The sequence below is a fragment of the Sturnira hondurensis genome, unplaced genomic scaffold (genome assembly GCF_014824575.4).
Source record: "Sturnira hondurensis isolate 20B ecotype Veracruz unplaced genomic scaffold, ASM1482457v3 Scaffold0001304, whole genome shotgun sequence".
In the NCBI taxonomy this organism is placed as follows: domain Eukaryota; kingdom Metazoa; phylum Chordata; class Mammalia; order Chiroptera; family Phyllostomidae; genus Sturnira; species Sturnira hondurensis.
Genome location: NW_028073935.1, coordinates 5,366,933 through 5,383,132, shown reverse-complemented (window position 1 = coordinate 5,383,132; position 16,200 = coordinate 5,366,933). Strand labels below are relative to the sequence as shown.

At 34.4% G+C, this 16,200-nt stretch overlaps 1 protein-coding gene across 1 annotated transcript in view; it reads right to left on the bottom strand.

The window, feature by feature from the left end:
- The window catches only part of EXOC2 (exocyst complex component 2), a 273,565-nt gene that overhangs the window by 120,256 nt on the left and 137,109 nt on the right, over positions 1-16,200 (bottom strand). Inside the window, exons 10-11 of the mRNA XM_037070417.1 lie at positions 15,458-15,560; positions 9,785-9,903 (exon numbers count right to left, since the gene is read on the bottom strand). Coding sequence (XP_036926312.1) covers positions 9,785-9,903; positions 15,458-15,560 — 222 coding nt within the window. The remainder of the gene's footprint in view (positions 1-9,784; positions 9,904-15,457; positions 15,561-16,200) is intronic.

Here is a 16,200-nt window from a genome sequence, read left to right as displayed (position 1 = left end):
TGAGGACAGTGTTCAACTGTATACACACACTTCAGTTTTTTCACTAGAATGTTAGCTTGCAATGAGACATTTTGAAAGTGATAGAAACTAAAGTATTTGTAAAATTGCATCTGATTTCATCTTTCACAAACTTAATGCTGCATTAATGTGTTATACGAAGTCATTTTTTCAAACGGGACATTTTTTAAAGTCTTTTATCAAATAGGGCTATAACCTTTATGCCTTCATTTGTGCTAACATTAACAATTGTTCCTTATATTTAAAACTAGGTTAGGGTTTAATTCTACCCATAATTCTCATAGCTATACAATTGGTATGGGGTTTTGCAGCGAGTTTATGGACTCGTAATAGGCCTATGCTTTATCACCTGTAAAAATAAGGGCTTGAAACTATGAAATTTTTAAGTCATTTTTACCTGTAAAATTCTGATTCTATTATATGAAGTTTAAGCCTGAAGCTTTAAATCACCACTGAGAACAAAATGGAAAATATGCTTATTCTGCTCATAATTTAAGATACTGACTATAATTTAAGATACTGACTAGTGGTGTCATCTAAATGTTTAAAAAGTATGCCTCAACACAAAGAGCACGTGGGAAAATTAATCCTTACAAGAAGAACACATCAACAAAATATTAAAGATAAAGAGAAATGTGACAATAAAAACTTCATCAGAATTTCCTATTTTTTCTCATGAACCTTACAGCTTAAGTATTTTAAAGGCACTAAGCAGAGTGACCAATAAATATACTCAGATAAATTAGTGCTTTTAAGACCAGAGTTATCTGAGAGGAGGAACTACATACAGGGTAGAGACTATTCTAGAGACAAATCGCAAATATAAATACATCCAATAGCGTGAGAAGCAATCACTATAGAATCTGTAGAAAAAAATAACACAAACGAAATTCTAGAGCAGAATATTCTTCAGGTATAGCTCTATCTTCTAAATTTCACAAACCAGTGTTTGAGTTACAATTTTACCAATATATCAAAGAAAAGATATGTATCTTATTTACAGATGCTTGAAAGAAGCATCTCGGAAGAAAAACTCCTTAAAGCACTTAAAATTAAAAAAAAAAAGACTGAGTTTCTTAATTACTGACTATCAAGAATAATACTTTGATTCTCTAGTTAAATAAAACTTCTATAACCTGCTACCAGCATTGTCAAAAGGAATTATTTTTCCAATTAAGGATATACAGGAATAATTTAAAATATCAAAAACAAACAAAATTATAAAAAATCATTTATGGATATAATACTATAAACAGAACAGAAATTTTGTTTTATTATGAAAAAAACAGAAAGTCTGTTTTCAGATGGTGCAGAAATTATTTTCTTCACAATACTAATAAAACAATTCTAGTCACTTCACTAAAACAATAAAAGCTGCAGTGTACAAATAAAAGCTTAAAGTGTTTTATTTTCTAAGAGAAAATAAACAATCTTTTACAATTTGCTATTAGCAAATTGAAACATTTGCTATTTTTTCCCAACAACTGTGAGCTTTCTACTAGGTAAGAAGTCTTCAACTTTATGCTAACCTATAGATATGAAAACACGTTCTATAAAGCTTAAAATCTTAAGAGTTTACATTAAAACTCTGTTTTCTTACAAAAACACTGATAATGCCTTCTGAGAAGGGTGGAAATGGGAAGGGAGGGGGGAACACGGGGGGTGGGATGAGATGGGAGTAATAGAAAATTGTACTTAAAAAATAATTAAATAAAAAATGGGAAAAATAAATAAACATATATATGGGTAAAAAAAAAAGACTTCTTAGAAAATGCTTATATACCTAGTATTCCATAAGACTTCCAGGAAACCTTATCATGTATCTATCAGTCAAATCCTTTCAACTCAAAGTGTGTAAGTTTTCCCTATTTTAAATGAAAAGCAATTAATATTTGTTTTAACAGACCCTGTATAACATAAAGGGCAGAAGAGACCTTTCTTCAGGGAAGCCTGAAAATGTGGAGCCAGGTGAATAAATTCACTGTATTTTCTCATCCTTCGTGCCTCTTACCAGTTTTCTCAGTCTACAACAGTGTGGGGAACAGTGGTCTCAACTCTCAGAAGGGCAGCTGACTTCCTTACCACCCTTAAACACCTTTGAACACATTTTCCTGAGCACAGCAGGCCCTTGTCCCACGTGCAGCATGACCACCCACTGTTGCTTGTTGACCAAACATGAGGGGCCAGGGGCCTCCACGGACAAGGCAGGATGGGATTCCTTTCAAGCACAACACACAGAAGAATTTCAGTGCCAAAGCTGGGGGGCAAGGGCAAGTATATCAAGGTGAAATTACAAATTCCTTATGAATTAGACCTGTGTCAACAGATAAAAATGTTCTTTTTGATCTTATGCTTCTACATATAAAGTTCCTACAGGAGCATTTCCTCAATTTAAAGGGGACCATTTAGTCAAATTAAACAAAGGGAGACATATTTAACACACCTTACTTCACTTTTTAGGGTGTCAGATTGTCCTTAACAGGCTCCAGGTTATGTTTCTGATATAACACTATTCACAACAACAGCTGCAAAATGAAAAGCTGTTTTAAAAACAAAACTACAGGTGTGAACTTTGAAGAAGCATTCATTGGCTAACATGGGCTATCTAATAGAAGATAGGTGAATAAGCAAAATAAAATTATTTATGTTTAATTATAGTACTACACCTGTATTGCAATATTTATATTTATAAGTAAAGATTTAAACAGAGAAAACATGTTTAAAATATATAAGCATCAGAATTATTACCAAAATGACAGAATACAGAATTAAAATATTTGTAATGATGACTATTTTAAATTACCAGTTAATGTTAGCATTCAATATGTGTTCATGACATTCACTGTCAACATTTTTTTTTCTCTAAGGAAGGGTACATGGTTTAGACATGAAACGGCTCCCAACCACAAAAGCCCTCTCCCAGATACACAGTATGCAATACAGGAGAGAAGGGCCAGCTGCCAGAACTGCAGGTTATGTACATAAAGGCTGAGAAATATTAAAAAATACAGTTTGGTTGTACTGTGTAAATTCACAAAATTATGCACAATTCATAAAATATAATTTATGCATTCATTTTGATGAGCTTTTGAATTAAAAATACATGCAGCCTTTTTAATATGTTTAAGTCACTGAATAAACAGTTTTATTTTAGCAAGTAATTAATCTAATAATCTACTCAATGTCTTAAGTAATTAAAACAGTAGGTATTTAGTCCAGCCTCTAAAATATTCTGATTATTTTTCTTCTATGATAAATACACAGTAAGATGATTCAGAATAAGACCTTCTGGTGTGACATATATCTAAGTTTTCAAAGAAAACCTGAGTCACATATGAATGTATTTCCTTCTGTTGTGTGACTATTTTAAAAATCTCTTGCTTACTTAAGTTATGGCTCCTAGTCTAATGATCCCCAACGTGCCTCATTCTAATATGTCCTTTTGGAAAGTTCCAATTAAGTACAAATCTGAAAGAAGGGAATAATTACTCTGTGAGGAGGCCGAAACCTTCTCCTTTGCGTTATTAAATATAACCAACATATATTTTAAGAGTTAAACTCATTTTCCGAACAAAGAAAAAACACCTTTGAAGTCTACCTTTAAAAGTTCTGTTTGGGAATGTCAGTAGGGGGTTAACCAAAGGCTTTTCCTGGCAAGAAACCTGAAGACTCAGTCTAATTTTGGGTCTATTTCACAGGAATTTTAAGGGGAAAACGACACTTCTTGTGAGTTGGTAAAGGTTTTCCATGTGCAATAATTCAGGACACAGGGCTGGTCCGAGAATAGAGGACAAGAAGCAAAATGGTTAATTGTTTCAGGCTGGAAAAAATTCACTCTAAATTTCAAGATGAATTTTTAAAATGTTATAATCTCTATTTCCTATCTTTGTCTTCCCTTAGAAAAATCAAAATATCACCTTTGGGTAACAGAGAGGCAGGCCGTGGAAGAGGAAATGAGGCATATTTGGAGATGAGTGACAAACTGAGTTTAAGGTGCAATGGTAATTTCCTGTTCTTGTGTCCTGGTGTTTTAACATGAAAGATATCATCCTCTTAGTTCAGTAAACGTTATTACTATAAAAACTGGAATCAAGAGAAAGATCTAATTCAGTGTTCATAAGAATATCAATCTTACGACAACCTCTGCTGACAAATGCTTCCTATACAAGAGACTCTTTCCTAGAAAGATAACTTTTTTAATACAGAACTGTTGTCTCTAAAAAATCTATCACCATCTCTGCTCATAACATTTTCTCTGAAGACCACAAAATAAATACAATTAACATTTCCCCCCAAACCACCATGTAAAGACTTTAAGACTTAAAAAAATCCATGTTAAAAATAAAAGAGTTCATGTTAATTAAACGTATGCTTAAAGATCAGCTTTACTTAAAAAGATATAAAGAAACCTTTTCCTCTCTGATATATTTATAGTCTACTGATTTAAATTTGTATTTTATTTCACAAGGCTGTCTCAACTCTCAACCACTGTTTTGCCCGTGGGTTTACTTAAAAAATTACGACTTCTCACCCTGGCTGGTGTAGCTCAGTGGATTGAGCACGGGCCTGCGAACCAGAGGATGTCGCAGTTCAATTCCCAGTCAGGGCACATGCCTGGGTTGCAGGCCAGTTCCCGGCGATACATTGTGTGTCCTCGGCAGAGGCAACCATACATTGATATTTCTCTCCCTCTCTCCTTCCCTTCCCCTCTAAAGATAAATAAATAAAATATTTAAAAAATTATTTTAAAAAATTACGACTTCTCTTTCCCAGTGTTAAAAGTCCAAGCACAGATTACAACACAATTTACAACTGATTCTTTACATTTAAAACATAACTATATTTCATTTTGAAAATAGGTTCGTGGGTATACCTGAATAAAAACAATGAAGCTTTGTAACAAAGTCCTAGATGAAATACAGGCAATGTCATCATTATGTTCATCATGTCAAAACCCCTGTTTGATGGAAATACTTGCTCCAACAACAGACTACAGAGCGGTCTCACGGAACTTGCTGTCTTGCCTCCCTGAGTCAGCGTGAGGACACGCCAGCGGGATGGGGAGAAATCTGAACCACTCACTAGTTCTGCCACTCCTCAGGGCATGGAGAACCTGGCTTCCCTCGAGATACTTCCCTCACACGCAAAATGGATTTAAAGTCATCTATTAAAAATCTGTTGGGAACATAAAATTACCCAGGTTTCTTCCGTATATAAAAGGTCATAATTATGAGAAGATGTCTAATAGAAAGTTCAAAAGATATTTAGGAACTCTTTCCACATATTACCTTATATTTATATTAGATACAATATAATTAGAGCACTCATAAATGTCTTTTATGAGTCTATCATGAACAACTTATTGTAGATCATATAAAATAAAAAGTGTGCTTATTCCCAGCAAACTTATAATTAAGGTAAATAATATTTATACATACTTACACATTCATACATGCATATGTCTATACTATATAGCATAATTACATTACCTATGTAAATGTAGATAAGTGTATATTAAATAACAAACATGTAACCAATGACATATACATGCATTAATAATGACAACCAGAAAAGTATCTAAGTGCAAAGTGGCCAGGGTGAACCATATTTACACATGGCAAGAATTTACACATGGCAAATTCTTCCATTGTAGGAAACACATGTTCTGTCTACATCTGCCAGATTTTATATCATGTGCCTTTGCACTGTTATATTAAGTTAAAAAGCCATGGTATTAATGTATCAAGATCCTGAAGATATTAAAACCGTCTCCAAAATTGAAAATTAATTGAATATTTGATATAAAAAATCATTCATAATATTTTAGGCAATGATAATGGTGTTTTGCTCAAAGTTATTTTTAACAGACGTGGGTTGTGATTTAATTTTACTTATTTTTTATCCTCTCCTGAGGATATATGTCCTCACCTGAGGACATACCTATTTATTTTAGAGAGGGAAAGGGAAGGAGAGAGAAAAGGGGAGAGAAACATGGATCAGCTACCCCCCGTCAGCATCCCTCACCAGACTGAAACCACAACCTAGGCATGTGCACCAACCAGGAACTGAACCCACAACCCTTCAGTTTATGGAACAATGCTCCAACCAACAATGGCCAGAGCACAGTTAGTTTTAAAAAAACATATTTATCTTTTAAAATTACATACTGAAATAAGTATAAATGATGATGTGACCTGCTTCAAAAATAATGTAGGGCGAGGGGTGGGGTAAAAACAAATGAGAGTATAGATAAGATTGGCTATGAGTGGATAACTGCTGAAACATGGGAGGTTATTATATTACCCTTTCTACTTTTAAGTATGTAAAAAAAACTGATGGGACCTCAAAACAGCATACTAGCCTTCCAATGAAAAAGCTCCTATATGTTAGGATTACCCATGTTGTTTCTATTGGTAATGTCTGCTGACAAAAAGAAAAAAAGAACACAGGTAAGCATGTTCTGCTGAATGTCAATGAAAATTAAAATATAACTTACAAACACCTGACTAATGAATTTAGGGAATTTACATTGTCTTGTCATCAAACTCTGTAGAATAAGTTCAAAAGGCTATAAATTGTTTTTACTTCCTAACCAAAAGACCAACTTATGATAAAAAACTTTAGGAGCTTGTCACTAACAAATGGATTTACTGCACATTCTTCTAATTATTTCACAAATGACGAGCAAGTTTTGTGACAAGCTTAAAAGTAGGACTCCAGTTACATAAAAGCTATTTTCATTCCCCCCTCCCAGAAATACTGATTATAAGCAGTTCTGGATGAATAAATACAGCAAAACACAACATCAAGATAATGGGAAAAGCCCATGAGGTAAATATCTCTTCAATTATCTTCAAGAAAAATTCAGACCTCTGGCAAAGTAATATTGGTTATCAATATTTCAGGTATGGATGTGACAATGAGATATATGCAATTTCCAACCTGAATTAGTCTCTATGTTGCCCTCAAAATATATACACATCCCCAAAACTCAAATATTTTCATAATCAAATTATACAGTTAGATTGTTTCTTATAAGCTAAATAGGAAAATCCTTTATCAGATCATGTATCTTGCTTGTTATCCAGATACAAATTGTATCATCACTATATTAGAAGAGTTGGGAATGAAGTGACATTTACTGAAAACCTACTGGGTTTCTGGACTACTCCTTCTCCAATCATCTGGATAATTGGTCTCTGCATTTAGTTTCAATGGAAATACCACCTCCTTGAGAGAACTTCCTTGGGTCTTCCCCTTACTAGTATGGAGCAGAATTTTGTATTTCCTACTTCATAACACTTTTCCCAAGTGTTTATATTTATGTAGTAAATATTTACATAATTTTAAAAAATATATGTCTCTCCCACTGGGCTACAAGATCCAACAAGTCAGAGATCATGTCAGTCTTGCTCACCACTCTGTTCCCAGTCCCAGTATAGCATCTGGTGCATTGATTATTAACCCTAGCTACACATGGATCATCTGAAATCTTTAAAAAACACTGATGCCTGCTGCTAGAGATTCTAACTAATGTACTTGGTAGAAATGGGGTGGAGGACAGAAATTGGTAGTTTTTTAAAACCACCAAGTGGATTCTGACAAGGCAGTCAAGGTTTAGAGTCCTGACTACGGGGTAGATTCAATTGTCAAATATGTAAAGCCCTCTAAATACCTCCAAAGACTATAGACTATGTATACCATTTGATGTCATTTTTACTTGCTAAAGCTATAAAATAGCGACACTAATAGGAACTTTGATGTGGAATCAAAGAGATATTGAGGTTTTCCTAAAAATCAAAACTAGAGTAGTAGAGAGTACTGTAATTCATGATAAAACTGTGCCATAAATATTATAAATAAAATTGTGACCTCTTTTGTTGGACTTCCCACTGTACAAGGGCTGTTCTCATGTTATCTTATGGATTCCTGGAAGCTTCAATGCCTTATTTTATAAAATCTATTTGGTATCACAGGTCACTGTGTGAGCCAACACCATCAGCCTCAGTGCTAAAGCTAAAGAACACCTCTGTGTCTTATTCTTCTTTTGAAACCCTTGCTGATCACTCCTTTCCTCCTTGCTCTGGCAATATTATAACCTCCCATTTCCCTCCTGGCCCTGTGAATGCCCCTTCTTCTGCTCCTTTGCAGATTTCTCTCCTACCAGCCCAGTAAATCAGTAAATATCACTTTCAGGATTCTTAGTTTTCTTTTCTTTTTCTTTTTCTTTTTTTTTTTTTCATCTTCTTGGGTAAAACCGTCACCTCCCAGGATCATCTACATGCATATCACATTCAAGCCTCTTGTTGTTTTAAATCCAACTATTACTCAATATCTCCACTTGCATATCCAAACAAGGAAAAAATCATTTTCTCTTCTAGGTCCCCTAACTCAAAGGGGACATCATCCTAACTAGCTGCCAAGGTCAGATTCCAGTTTCTGTAACAGCTCTCAAATCCATCCCTTTTTCCATTTCTACCACCCTCCATGCCAGGTGAGATGCCTGAACTGCCAGAGCAACCTCCTAACCGGCAGCAATGCTCTGGGCTTACACCCTCTCATCCATTCACCACATGGAAGACAAAGTCAACTTTAAAAAATAAATTTCATTGGGTCTTTCTCTTGTTTAAAACTTCTAATGGCTCCCCCAACACCTGCTGGATAAAGCCCAAATCCCCTAAGGTAGTAGCTACCAAAGTCCATTCAGACTCTAGTAACTCCGATCATGCTCTAAGCTCTAGCCACAGAGAATTCAGTGGGTTTCTCTTGCTTGAAATCCATTACACATCCTGCCTTTTTTTTTCCTGGACTGGTTCTTATCTCTTTCTTCTTCCCCACCTCTTTCAATCAGCCAATATAGATCCCCTACAGATCTCTGAAAATATGTGGCATTTTCTTCAAATCTAGAACTGCCACTTCTATTCCCTCAAAATGCTGGATCAAATACTAGTCCTAAGTGCTACTGTGGTACCTGGAAATTCCCAGGTTTAAAAGTAGCACACTGTATTCTACTAGTCACTTTCTATGTCCCTCTTCCCTGCTATTTTGGAAGCCTCACGTGATCCAGGCTGTTGTCTGCCATAGTGACCACTGTATCCTTAACCCCCAACAGTGGCTGACACACAGCATTCGGGACATTCAGGGTTTATGAATGCAGCTGGGACTTCTCCCTTCAAACTTAACTTGAGGTCTTCGCAAAGGCTGGTCCTTTTTTCAGGCTGGAATGGGCCCAGAAGGCTACTTAGCTTACATGGAGCCTTCTCTGAGACAATCAACCATCCAAAACATTCTCCTCCCTCATAATACCATTATTTTTCTTTATTATCACTTGGCACCTCTTTGCATTGGCTTAATTACATGTTTAATCCAATAGATACCAATACATATGGGCACTTAGCACAGTGCCTGATATATAGCAGGGTTCAACAAATATTTGAAAAAAATAACAAGTGGACTATTAGCATTCACCAAAGACTAATATCATTTCTAACATCAGGTTGCTTCTCACAAATGTTTAATTGTCTCCTAAGCCAAATCTTTGTCAATACTGCCTGTCATCCACAATAATAGGCATATTTAAAGAGTTTTCTGTTCTGTTACTCTGGTATAATGCCAAAGGGGGTCAGGGGGAAGAAGAGGAGAACACCCACCACAGATAGAGATATCAAGAAAAATAACTAATCATTCCTTAATTATTAAGTGTTTCCAAAATGTGTTAAAATGACAATATAAAGTGGCATAATGCAATGGAAGAGAACAGCCTTGCCTTTCAGATCTTGTATATAGCCCTCTTTGCAGCTGTACATGAGTTGAAGGATCCATCTGTGTTGAGCTCCAATACACTGCCAAGCAGGGTCACCAGGTGCATGAAGGTCAGACAGGTACCTGAAAAAGCAAGGCCAAGGCTGACCAAGTAGGCTTCCTCTACACAGCCTAAATAAGGATAAAAGGAAAGCTAACATATTCCAAAATCATCACTCTTTAAGAAAACTAAAGTTTTATCACTTAGTAGAACAATTGTCAGATTAGTCTCTGATATTTAGTTCTACATGAAACAGATTCAAATTTCTTCTCATGAAGTCAAATAACAATAAAGCTATATTTTATAAAACTAGGACTTTTTATAAACACAACAAAGAAGATAAAGACAATTTTATGAGGATCCAACATGCTAAGTGAGAACTTACCTTTATATGTATTTACATTTAATTCACAGAGTGTTTCTAATTAGTTCTGTAATTATATAAAATACAGGTGGGAGCCAGCATAAAACACCTGGTGAATATTATTTTTGACTTCAGGGTTTTTTTATTACTTTCTGGTCTAAAATATGGCCACTAGATGGCAGAGTGACACTGTTTTCTAGACAATCTAAACAAGGGTTAACTGAAATTTAAAGCCATTTTATTACATTAAAGAGATTAGGTGACAACAAGCACTTATGCACCTCTAAAGTCTAAGTCCTAATCCATGACTGAGAAAATGTTTTTCTAGAAAATATAGGATAGATGGGCACTTTTCACATCTGTAATATAGTTCTTACAATATTCAAAGTGATCTTTGTGCAAAAAATATCCAAACTCAGATAGAACACTAAAAAAGATTTCAGCTGTGAAAGGACAGCAAACTCACAGTTATTAACAACCACACCTAAAACAAAAGCAAACCAAGAGGACAGCTAGATCAGGAGTGGAACCATAGAAATGAAGAACACATGGAGGGTTAGCAACAGGGGAGTGGGAGGAGGAGAAGGGAGGAGAAGGTTCAGAGAATAAGTAGCATAGATGGTAGGTAAAAAATAGGTAAGGGGAGGGCCAGAATAGTAGGGGAAATATAGAATCTAAAGAGCTTGAAACACGTGGTCATAAACTAAAGGGGGGAATGGTGGGGGGGGTGGGTGAGCAGGGTGGAGGGGAATGAAGGGGGGCAATAGAACAACTGTAATGGTATAATCGATAAAATATATACTTTTTTAAAAGTCTAAAAAAAAGAGAAAAAAGAAAAAAAAGAAAATGTTCTGCCAAATATCATTCAAGATTTAGTACTCAGCCCTCACAAAATATATAAATGTAACATGTTAAATAAAATTAAATCAACTCCAAAAGCTGAATTTATTGTCTTAAAATTACTTTTAGATAATAAGCTGTCTGTTAAAGGTTTTTATTAGATGGTAAATTTTAATGAATGGTTAGAGCCTGTGACCTCTAGCCAAATGTTAATAACTCATAGAATCATCTGACACTTCTCTCCCACATTTCTAGGGCTGGATATCTCCTCACTCATAGATATCTCAATTAGCAACTAATTAAAGGAGAAACAATTTGTAGTAAGTTAGTAATAAAAACAATGTTGAAAAGAAATCTCACATCACATTTAAAAACTATCCATCCTGACCTTGACTTTCCAGGCTAATGAAAGACAACCTGGTTTCTGAGAAGAACTGGGCATTTGATTGTCTTGCAAAATGGCTCCTTAAAATAGCTTGGGTCACACTGCCCTAGAAACAGCCCTGAGAGCTGGCCCTTCTCTTCCTCCCTGTGACTCTCTATTTACAGGCTACAAATACGTTGTGTCTGTACAAGTGTGACAAATTAGTTAATAGTATCCCCAGAAGAAACCTACTGTCCAACAAATTACATTTAGCTTGGCATAAATAATTCATTAAAAAGCTTTCAAAACCCAATCAGATTCTACCTTTCTCACAAGACTTCCTTCTTTTATCCACTGGAAGATAAATATGACAAACAGTATACTGTGTCACTTCTCAGTAAAACATGTGATTTTATTCTCTCTTGCCAGGGACTCTTGGTCTTATCATTCTCCTTAGTTAAGAGAATGGTAAGTTTTGCCTCCACATTCTCCTTAGTTAGGAGAATGATAAGTTTTGCCTCCACAATACTTCTGCAACACTTTGTCCTAACGGTTTCACTCACATAACTAACATCCTCAGATTTGTATCAGTTGTAAAATATAGGAAAGCTGCTTCCTTCTGATTTTTAAACTACTGAATAAGAATAAAGATGATCCATTTACAGGCGTCTTTCTCAAGCAAAAGAAATCAATAAGTACTTTTTGCTTAGTAACTTTTAAAATTGTAAGTCTCTTTAGTATGGTGACGAAGTCCTCACAAAATTTAATAATAATCATCTTTCCATTATCTTATTAATGGGTATTACATTAAAAGTTTTATAAAGAGATAAACATGTTGTCTCAGAAATTCTAGTGTTTCAATTTGAAAGTACAACATGTGCTAGGTTTTTCCTTGGTTAAATTACTTAACCCAGTAAGTTTCTTTTTTCTTTTAGTAAGTAGTTATAAATAAGTACTACTTTCACTTCAAAAATATTTGTTTAGAATATGATACATGTTATTGCCATTTCTTTCAAAGCTGTATATTAACATTCTTTAAATACTTTTTTGAGGAAAAATATGTTAATGATGATGAGTATAGGCTCAATAGTTTAAATTTTATCAATATTCTCAGATAAGGTCAAGTTGAAGGAGTTCATCACCAAGCCCTTATCTTAGTCACATTCTAACATGATTAAAAAATCATGTGATCCAGGGACAGGATCACACTGACATAGGAAGAAGTACATGAAACTTTGCTTCTTGCTTAAAAAAAGAAAGAAAGAAAGGTCAAAACAAAATGAGGAGACTGAAAATAATCAGGAAGTTTTTAATTCAATAAAACAGAATAAAAGACAACACGATAGTAACCTGGTTTTCATTCATACCATGCATAGTTTCAATTATGTAAGAGAACTAATAAAGATGCATTTTTAATTGATGAGAAAGCTGTCTCTATTCCAGTAAGATACTCACCAAACCTATCACCATAGATACCAAAGTCCAAGAGATATCTGACCTAGTTATAATGTTATTTTTCCTATTTATTAATAACTAAAAACTTAATTAAAACAAGAAAAATAGAATTGCTTAATTTTTTTCAAAGCTCATCAAAAATAAAATATTTAAAAAATAAATGAACTGCTAGACATTGTTATTGACCTTTTTATACTTTTTCCTTTAAAACAACAGGAAAAAAAGCATTTAAATAGGTCATTTAAAAGAACCTTCTTTAACGCCTACCACCTTTTAAATGCTATGCAGTAAGTTAAACAGTTATAAGAACTACACATTAGTTACCTAATAATAGTAATTCACTACATAAAGATATCATACACTCAATAAGAGTTAATACATTACTATCAGAAAATTTAATAGGATAAATATCAACAATAAAATAAATACAAAGAATAATCAGCAGAACACAGATGAAACATTAACCAACTGTATCCTGGACAAGACAATTAACAATCCCAGAACTCTGTCTCTTTATATGTTAAAAAAAAAAATACTGCCCTGGCTGGTGTGGCTCAGTGGACTAAATGTCAGCCTGTGAACCAAAGAGTTGCCAGTTTGATTCCTAGTCAGTGCACATGCCTGGGTTTCGGGACAGGTCCCCAGTTGGGGTCAGGCAGGGGGCAACAACACAGTGGTGTTTTTCTCCCTCTCTTTCTCCTTCCCTTCACCACTCTTCCCCTAAAAATTAAAAAATACATTCTTTTTTATGAAGGTAGCTTAGAGAAAATCAAAATAGAGTCTGAAAGCAGGCAAACCAGAGTTCTTTTAAATAGGTCATTTAAAAGAACTTACTAGTTGTGTGTACTGAACAAGCAGTAACATTTGAGGCTCTGTCTCCTCACCAGTATAATGGGTATAATACAAATGCCCCTAAGTGGTAACTGGGAGGATCAGAAATGATAAATATAGTGCATCTTGCACAATGTCTGGTCACAATGCAGATGAGGGATAGTGGCAGTAATCAATTTTAGTGTTCTCTACTCCCCTGAGAAGGCCTCCTCTCCCTTTCCTGTTCAGCGACATGAATATGCTGACGATGACAATGGCTCACAGCCCTGCTGTAGTCTTCCATCACTAGAAACACAAGTCTGAATGTGGACCTTCCACACGTGCAAACAAAGCAACAGCTTTCAGACTAGACCTGCTTTCCATACCTGGAAATTATTTTCAATATATGTTGTCTATTATCGACTACTGAATATTCAACAAACTTCATTAATTAAAGAGAAAACGTATTAAGTCTGAAAAATAATAGCTTATTCTGAGAACAAAGGTCATATTCAAAATATGACAGTAGAAAATAAAGTTCATATTTTTAAATCATAGATATAAAAGCTTAAACTTATTTGTCTCCAAATCCTGATATAAACACTATATAGTGTATGTATGTATGTATATATATATACACACACACACACATCTGGGCACGTGCATGTGTATATATACATATACATATATACATATATATATATGTATATATGTATGTATAATCTATTAACTACTTATTATGCACCTGGTACTATATTAAATTCTTAAAGGTATTCTTGATTCCCTGTGCAACTACCCTGAGATGTAGATTATGTTAGTACATCCATTTCATAAATGAATAAACTTGAAAAAGAGAACTCAAGTCACCCAAAGTGAACAGCTAGCTTCCATTATGTGACAANCTGATATAAACACTATATAGTATATGTGTATATATATATATATATATATATATATATATATATACACATACACACACACCTGGGCACGTGCATGTGTATATATACATATACATATATACATATATATATATGTATATATGTATGTATACTCTATTAACTACTTATTATGCACCTGGTGCTATATTAAATTCTTAAAGGTATTCTTGATTCCCTGTGCAACTACCCTGAGATGTAGATTATGTTAGTACATCCATTTCATAAATGAATAAACTTGAAAAAGAGAACTCAAGTCACCCAAAGTGAACAGCTAGCTTCCATTATGTGACAATGCTTCTTTCTAAAGTCTTATCATATCCTGTGTGTCCATCACTTTTCATATTACTGCTATTTTTAAAAATGTTTACCACTTTCTTTTCAAGACCAAAACCTTTCAGAATTTTCTCTACTGTTGAGCCATGACCCACTTTTGTGTCATGAATTTCCCATACAGTGTGATAATGTTGTGTTCTCAACCACGCGGGGAGTTCCTGCCTTGTGGCCTGAGGATGCCTACAAGGTGCAACACCCAAACCGTCCCACCAGGTTAGGTAAGCCCTGGCTGAGCAGGAGGAAGAGGTGACTAAGCAATGATGCTGCTTTTCCTTTCCTCAAACAGGCAGAGTTTTCTCACCCTTAAAGAGTGAGTACTTACAATTAAAAATAATAATAAAAAATGTGAGTACTTATAAATTTATTAGTATACGGAAGAGTTTTGGTGTTCTACACTAGGTACTTCTAAGTGTCTTCACTTTCATAATTTCATTAATTTCTTGATTTCTCCCGAATTAGCTCTAAGAGTTAGATAAAGTATCCAATATTATACAGATACATATGGTTTATGAAAATTCTTGCAGCAAGTTTACCTTATATACCGTTTTTGGTCATGTAAGGTTGAGGGTGTCTCAAGCAATTTACCCAGAAGTAATTCTCTTAAAGCTTCAATCCGTGTTTCTACTTCAGCATAATCTATTTTCAAAAAAGAAACAAATATACAGGATTTACAGAATGGAAATTTACAATCAAGTTATGGAAAGCAGAACTGTGGTTGCCTTGAGGGTTGACTGAGAAGAGACTCAAGAGAACTTTCTGGAGAGATGAAAATGTTCTATCTGGGGTGTGGTTACAGGGGTGTGTGCATTTTCTGTGCATTTCGCTAAATGTAAATTAACTACAATAAAAATAAAATAAAGTTTTCTGAGTCTTTAAGAGTTAGGACTTACAAACAAAAAAGCCCTGTGATATAGGGCATTTTCTAGGCTTTTCTTATTGTTTTATTTTCTGTACCTGGCATTAGAGGTTATTTCAAAAACTGTTTAGTTTACTTTAATGTAGGGTTAGAATCCAAAAATATACTAATGTTTCTGAAGAGGAAAGATTAAATATAGGTTCCCATCGCTATAAAATATCTGTAATTGATTCTTTCCAAAAAAAGATTTTTAATAACATCATGGTTAATAAGTGGCAAAAAATGTCTAAGAATAACCTATTCTATAATGTGGTTGCTCATTTCACTTCATCTTAGCAAAAAAAGCCATAGTTATTTTTGAGGTAAGTGTTTTACATTTTAAAAGAGCACCCTATAAACAAAAACTAAAATGCATGTAAT